Below are 6,944 nucleotides of genomic sequence, written 5' to 3'. Positions count from 1 at the left end.
GTGAGTAAGAGTTAAAATTGATGATGACAGATACGGTGTGCCTGGGGCGCGGGGTGTGCGTGGGCCGTGCGGTGTGCGTGGGCCGCGGTGTGCCTGAGCCGCACAGTGTGCGTGGGCCGCGGTGTGCGTGGGCCGTGCGGTGTGTGTAGGCTGCGGGTTGTGCTCGCGCAGTGCAGCTTGGCGCCGCGCAGCTGAGACAGCAGGCCCGCGAAGCCCGATTTCCCGTTTCCAACTCCCTGCCTGCCCCGTCATGCGCAGTGGAAACCAAACGTGGGGCCAGTTACAAGCCTGAATCCTCCGAGGAGGGCTGGGCAGCCTTAGCGCCTGCAGCTGCACAGCGTGTGGGTGGTCGCTTAACCACACCCGGGGCCCCCGACAGCCTAGCACGCAGCCCCCCGGCTCCACCTTCCAGCTGGCCTCCCTGGGGTTGTTGTCTGGTGGCCATCCTAGAGAGAATTAACACCTTGGTACACTTACTCATATCCTCATGGAGGCCATCACGCTGCGTGCCAACATGACTTCCAGTCTTCATTTTGTCAATTAGAGCCAGGAGGATTCTTAGCCAAATAATCTGCAAAGCTTTGCTAGCACCTACAACTAGAGCACCTACTTCCAGGTTGACACAGAAACTGTTTCTGACGCACTGCTTTGGGGCAGAGATATGCACTGCAACATCACGGCCATCACATGAATAGTGCCTAGATATTCAGAAGCACGGCGTCCAGGTAGGTCCCCAGGTCTCTGCCAATATTTTAATATGTAGGGCCTGGGAATCACGCCTCTTACTGCCTCCTGATAGTCTGAATTCATTGCCCTACGTTTGACATCTGATCGTTTCCCTCCTTGGGTTTTATAATAAATCATCTCTCAAATTCAGTGCCTGGCTGGGGCGGTATTATTGTAGCGTTTTCACAGTGTTCTTCCGAACGCATCCATTTACTGAAGAAATCTTTACCTACTTTCTGTTGCATCTCTGTTTAATCTGCCAGAGACGTCCAGGTACTTAAATTGCAATGTCTGTATGAGTAAGATGTGCACAAAGTTTGGAAGAATGGGGACAGTTAGCATGGTGCACAGACTGGCTGAGTCTAAGGTGTCTTGGGGACACCTGTTCCTATTTATCTCCCCTTCTGTTCCCATCGCCGTTTTATTGTCTACCTCAGATTATCCTTTCCAAGGCTCCCTTTGTCACCGGGGAGTCCTCGCGGGAGACTTCCCTTGCCAGTTCCTTTTAAATCCAGTTCTTGCTGAAGTTTATGTTCCTGCAGATTGAGTTTATAAAGGTAATAATGGAAAAGTGTCCCCCACTATGTGAGGTAACTGCAGAATTCTCAGCAACCACACCTGAAAGGGAGTTTGGAATGCCTTAGGAACTCCACTGACTGCCCAGCTTTCCAACATAAAGCTGGAGAAGCTTTCTAAGCAGAAAAATTGGCCTGAATCTTGTTAAAACTAAATGTAAGGTAAAACCCAATATTAATAATTACCAAGCCAACATCAGTAGCAACAGATAATAGTAGTTTGCATTTATATAGTGATTCGCATTTCACCAAGCCTTGTTGAAAGCAAATCATGATGACAGCAGAACAGTAAGATAAGTTTTTTTAATTAAAATTATTCCAGATTCCTAGGGACACTTTTACTGTTCAACAAAGCCACCCACAATGAGTAAAATCCACCTGCTTATGTATCTATTGGTCATATGTATATAGTAAAGTTGTTCTACAATTTCAAGTTATTCGACAGAATTTGATTTTTGGTTTTAGGATTTTATTGCTCTATGTTGTGAGTAAGAGTTAAAATTGATGATGACAGATACATTTTATTGCATTTTGGGGAAAATAACTTCTTTTTATTGAAGTAACATCGCTTTAGGACATCATAGAAATTTCAGAATCCTGATATTCTAATGTCCGGGTCACGCAGAGCACTTGGGTGGGGTTCTGTCCACCATCACCTGGCCACCAACCCATCAGGATACTTGTTTTGGGTGACATATAACCTGTATACACTTTTGTCTACCACATCCTCTGATGTGGCAATAAATGCAGTGGTCTTTAGTTAGTTATAAAACAAAGGAGGGGCCCTCCCTGGTGGCGCAGCGGGTTAAAGCACAGCATTGAGAATCTGAAGCCACTTCCGCATGAGTTCGATTCCCGCCTGCCCCGGAGGAGACCACATGGCGAGCCAGACCTCTCCTGACCCGCCCGCTGCTCCCCTCAGCAGTGTACTTCGTCGATCTGCCTGTTCTGCTCCCCACTCTGTCTCTGGTGAAGCCTCTGGCCTGTATCCCAGTTCTGTATGCACAAATAAATAAATAAATCTTTAAAAAAAAAAAAAAAAAAACAAAGGAGGGAGGTACGTTTTTACCAGAGATGATCAGCTTGGCCTTTTCTGTGCCCTGCATTTTTTTAAAGATTTATTATTTTATGAATACAGAACTGGGGTACAAGCCAGGGGCGCAAGGTAGTTTTCTATTGTTGCTACTACAAATGCTCACAAACTTGGTGACCTCACAGCGCAAAGCACTGCTTTACAATCCTAGCGGGCAGAAGTCCGAGGCCGGCTCAGAGTTGAAGTCACAGTGTCCCCGGGTCTGTATGCATTTCAAATGGTGATCATGGACAGCCTCATCCAAAAAAGAAAATAAAATGTAGATCCAGACTTCATACACAAAAACTAATTCAAAATCCAATAAGGATTTGGATATAAGAACCTCAACCATACAATGCTTAAAAGAAAACATAGGGGTCACCTCCAGCCGTCTTCTGCAATCTTGGAGACGGCACCAATGCTGCAGGAAACAGAAGCAAACTCGACAAGTGGAACCACGTCAAACTAAAGAGCTTTTGCACCCCAGAAACTGCAGAGTGGGGAGAAGATACTTGGATGTCTGACAAGGCCTAGCTTTCAGAATGCACAAAATGTGCATACAACCCAACAGCAACCACGACAAAATCAAACCAAACACCCAAGTCAAATATGGGCATAAAACCTAAGTAGACATTTTTCTAGAAGACGTTCGCACGGCTCCCCAATACATGAGAAATTGTTCAGCATCGCGAATTACACAAGGGTGAATCAAAACCACAGTGAGGTCCCACCTCGCTCCGAGGACGACCAGCATCAAGGAGATGGAAACAGCAGACACTGGCGAGGATGGGGGCAAGGAACCCTGCCCCGCAAGGCGGGCAGCCTCTGTGGACAGCGGAATGCGGGTTTCTTTACGAAAACAAAACTGGACGTCCCATAAGAGCCAGCCAGACTCCCGCTACGTATTTATCCAAAAATTAGGAAACTCTCGCACATCACGTCTTAGCACTCGGCGCTGTCCCCAGCCAAGTCATGGAGCCACACTAAGCCCCCACCGGCAGCGGCCTGGGTAAGGAAATCATGGGGTGCATACATAGTGGGTGCTCACGGCTGTTTACAAAAATGGAATAGTGCTCTTCGGGACATGCGAGGGAACCCCAGGGCGAAATGAGTCAGAAGTAGGCAGGGGCTTTCACTGACGTGTGGAGTAAAAATAACCAAGAAACATACACTAGCAAAATACAGCTGGAACAAATGTTGGACTTAGTGAAAAGGTGACTGGTTTGGCCAGAGGGAATAGAGGGGCTGGAGGGACAGAGGGGGTGAGGGAGGTGTGGCCATGGGTGGGTGGTGACAGGTGACTGAACACGTGTGTGTAGAAAAATAAAAAATTGTAATCCCAGAATTAGAATTAAAAATATGATTTTTATAGATTTATTTATTTATGCACACAGAGCTGGGGTGCAGACCAGAGGTGCAGGGGCGGTGAGAGGATTCACCAGACACAGAGTGGGGAGCAGAACAGGCGACTGACGGAGTACACCGCTGAGGGGTCAGGAGAGGTCTGCCGCGCCATGCGGGTCACCTCCCTGGCGGGGATCAAGCTCATGCCGAAGTGGCTTTAGCTTCTTAGTACTGTGCTTTAACCTGCTGCACCACCAGGGAGGGGCCCAAAAAAATGTATTTTAAAATGAAATAGAAAACTACTGAAAGGATGATTTTAGCTGATGAATAAGGAAAATTGCATAATCCTCCATTTTTCTTGTTTTGCGCTTTGGCAGCTGGGAATCTCAAAGATGAATCCGTAACAGGGTAGAACTTTAGCAAACTCTGATCTGGCCTCATTTTATTATTCTAGTTGATTTTCTTTGCCCCTGATTTCATTTTCTGCTTACTTTTATAACTGTAGGCGAGGTGGCCGTCTCAAATCCTTTTAGAATGAGGGGGCTGGTAAAGAATTAGCCCCTATAAAGCCGATAAAGAATTAGCTTCTCCTTGAAGAAGTTTCGGGGCGATGAGATGGAAGCAGGCCCGTTTCCTGGATTTTCTAGCACAAACTTAGCAACTTTATTTAGCAACTAAGACACCTTCTACTTGTATACTTGAGCACGTCGCCGAGCCCACGGGTCCGTCTGGGAGTTGGGAAGAGGAAGAGTAACGCGACGAGGAGTGGGAGCTGCGAGGGGTGTGGGAGCCCCAGACGGGCCGGGGGGCGCCGAGCCGGGCCTGGGAGGCTCTGCCAGCTCAGCTCCTGGCAGTCCGCAGCCTCGGGCTCGTGCCCACCCAGCTGGCTACCTCTACGGTCTGTCTCCATTGCGGGCCTGTGGGGACACCCCGGTGGCCACAGACCTAAAGGCGCCAGGGTCGTGGGAGTGGCGTGTCCCAACCCCCAGCGCCAGCATGGGCGTGGCCCAGGCAGGCGCCTCACTTTTCTCATGGAGACGACACTTCTGGTCTTCTCACATTCTCTGAATTGTGTTATTTCTTAGCGGTTGGTACTAGTAAATGCTGGTTTACGGCTCCGTGTGCAATTGAGGGGGACAGGCTCACGTGTGTCCAGATGGGAGTGACCGCACCTCCCCGCCACGGCGCCCGTGATCCTCCGCCACCGTCCACCGGGCCCCCACTCTGCTGGGTTTGTGGGGCAGAACCCCCTGCATACAGATGAGGCTGGGTGGGGGTGGGGACTCCCCAACTCAGCCTTCAAGGGAACCTGATTGGGTCCAGTTGTTCAGCGCAAAGACAGCCGTGAGCGGCCAGAGCTCCGAGCCCGCTGCCTTTCTTCTCCCTGGAGCATTTCAGCTCAGGTCCTTCTGCCCAGGGTGAAAGTGGCCGCTGCAGGGGCCCAGATGTCTCCGTAGGCCTGGGAACCCAGGACAAGAGCCGCCCTCCCTGCCTCAGGGGAGCCCACATTCCACCAGGGGATCCCAACACACTTTGGGAGTTGGGAAATAAGTAGGGGAGCGATTTGTTGTTGTTGTAGTTTTGTTGTTTTTTTTTAAGATTTATTTATTTGTGCACACAGAACTGGGGTGCAGGCCAGAGGCTCAGGGGCGGTGAGAGGCGTCACCAGAGACAGAGCGGGGAGCAGAACAGGCAGATGGACGAAGCACACTGCTGAGGGGAGCAGCGGGCGGGTCAGGAGAGGTCTGCCGCGCCCTGTGGTCACCTCCGGGGCGGGCGGGGATCGAACTCATGCGGAAGCGGCTTTAGATTCTCAGTGCTGGGCTTTAGCCTGCTGCGCCCCCAGGGAGGGCCTGTTTGTTTTTTTTTAATGCTAAATATTCCATTTATAAAATTAATGAGAACTTTCTGAGCCAGAGTCATGTTTTAAACCCAGGGGCTGAGCTGTGTTGGGCTGTTCCCCGAGTTTTCCATCATGTGGGCGATGCTACTTCCTAAGCTGCCTTTGCTGAGACAGAGGCTGCCCTGTGCTCACAGCTGCTGCCCGCATGTGGTGGCTGTTCGCAGGTGGTGCAAAGGACAGGTGTAGCTTCTACATGCGCACACAAGTTTGCAAAGAAGACAGGAGAGGGGAGGGAGAGAAGAGGAGGAGAGCACCAGAAATTTAACAATATTAAACTCAGGGCTCCCAGTGGCTCAGGGGTTAAGTCTCAGTGCTGTGAAGCAGTCACCAGGCCCTGCGGCCTGAGCTCGATCCCGGCCAGAGAGTGACCACAGGGCACCCCAGACTGCTGTCTCCCCGCAGCTCCCCTCAGCAGTGGGTTTCAATGGATCTGTCTGTTCTGCTCCCTGCTCTGTCTCTGGGGAGTCCTCTCACCCCCACACCTCTGTCCTAGACTCCTGTTCTCGTATGCATAAATAAATAAAATAAATCTTTGGGAGAAAAGTATTAAATCCTTAGGAAATCTGAAATTAATTTCGGCAACAACCTCACCCCACTGAAGACAGGAGCCGGGGCAGAGGCCTTTCCCTCCCCAGGGATGTTAGCAGTGGGGACATTTTCAGCATCATAATAAAGACCTTTGGGCCTGTCACCTCGCTCGCCCCCCGGGGAGGCTCCCTGGTGATGGTCTTCCTAGTGCCTCAGGGCGCTGCAGGAAGTGTGGGGGGCTGCCCCCCACCGCCCCTGTGAGTGAGCTCAAGTCGACCCCATGTCTTCCTTCCGTGTCTCTCCAGACAGTCTGCCTAGGAAATGTACTTGTCATTCTGTTCTGCGTGACAATAATTCCTTCTCGGCTTATATATGAATCCCTCTCAATATGATTACCGAGAAATGATATTGACTCAAAATAAGCTGGTGTATCCACGGATCTTGCTAAAGCCTATTTATCAAAAGTGTAGTTATCTCCAGATTTCGAGAGCTGTTCAGGAAGCTAATTTCTTATGAGAATTCTTGTCAGAAATGTAATCTCAACATCTATATACATTGGGTTCAGTCATATCTTTATTGTGGAGAAAAAAAAAATAGAAACTATTTATTAAAATAGGGACCAATACATAACGTGTTTAGAGTCAAATAAAAACCGAAACAGCCAGCCAGCCCGCCCCTCTGCCGCCCGGCCTGGAGCTGTGTGAGGCCAGGGGGAGGGCCTCCTCCCGCTTCTGTCCCGTACCGGCGCCAGGGCAGATGAGAAGGCGGGGCCTGAGGACAGGGACTTGACTCTGGC

The 6,944-nt window shown here is 50.1% G+C and overlaps 1 protein-coding gene across 1 annotated transcript in view; it reads left to right on the top strand.

Annotated features, from left to right (window-relative positions):
* The window catches only part of PARK2 (parkin RBR E3 ubiquitin protein ligase), a 945,331-nt gene that overhangs the window by 831,590 nt on the left and 106,797 nt on the right, over positions 1-6,944 (top strand). Inside the window, exon 10 of the mRNA XM_012723328.1 lies at positions 1,062-1,081. Coding sequence (XP_012578782.1) covers positions 1,062-1,081 — 20 coding nt within the window. The remainder of the gene's footprint in view (positions 1-1,061; positions 1,082-6,944) is intronic.

Source organism: Condylura cristata, unplaced genomic scaffold (assembly GCF_000260355.1).
Source record: "Condylura cristata isolate star-nosed mole 26May11 unplaced genomic scaffold, ConCri1.0 scaffold00001, whole genome shotgun sequence".
In the NCBI taxonomy this organism is placed as follows: Eukaryota; Metazoa; Chordata; class Mammalia; order Eulipotyphla; family Talpidae; genus Condylura; species Condylura cristata.
Note: the sequence above shows the minus strand (reverse complement) of the source record. Positions and strands in the feature narration are given on the sequence as shown.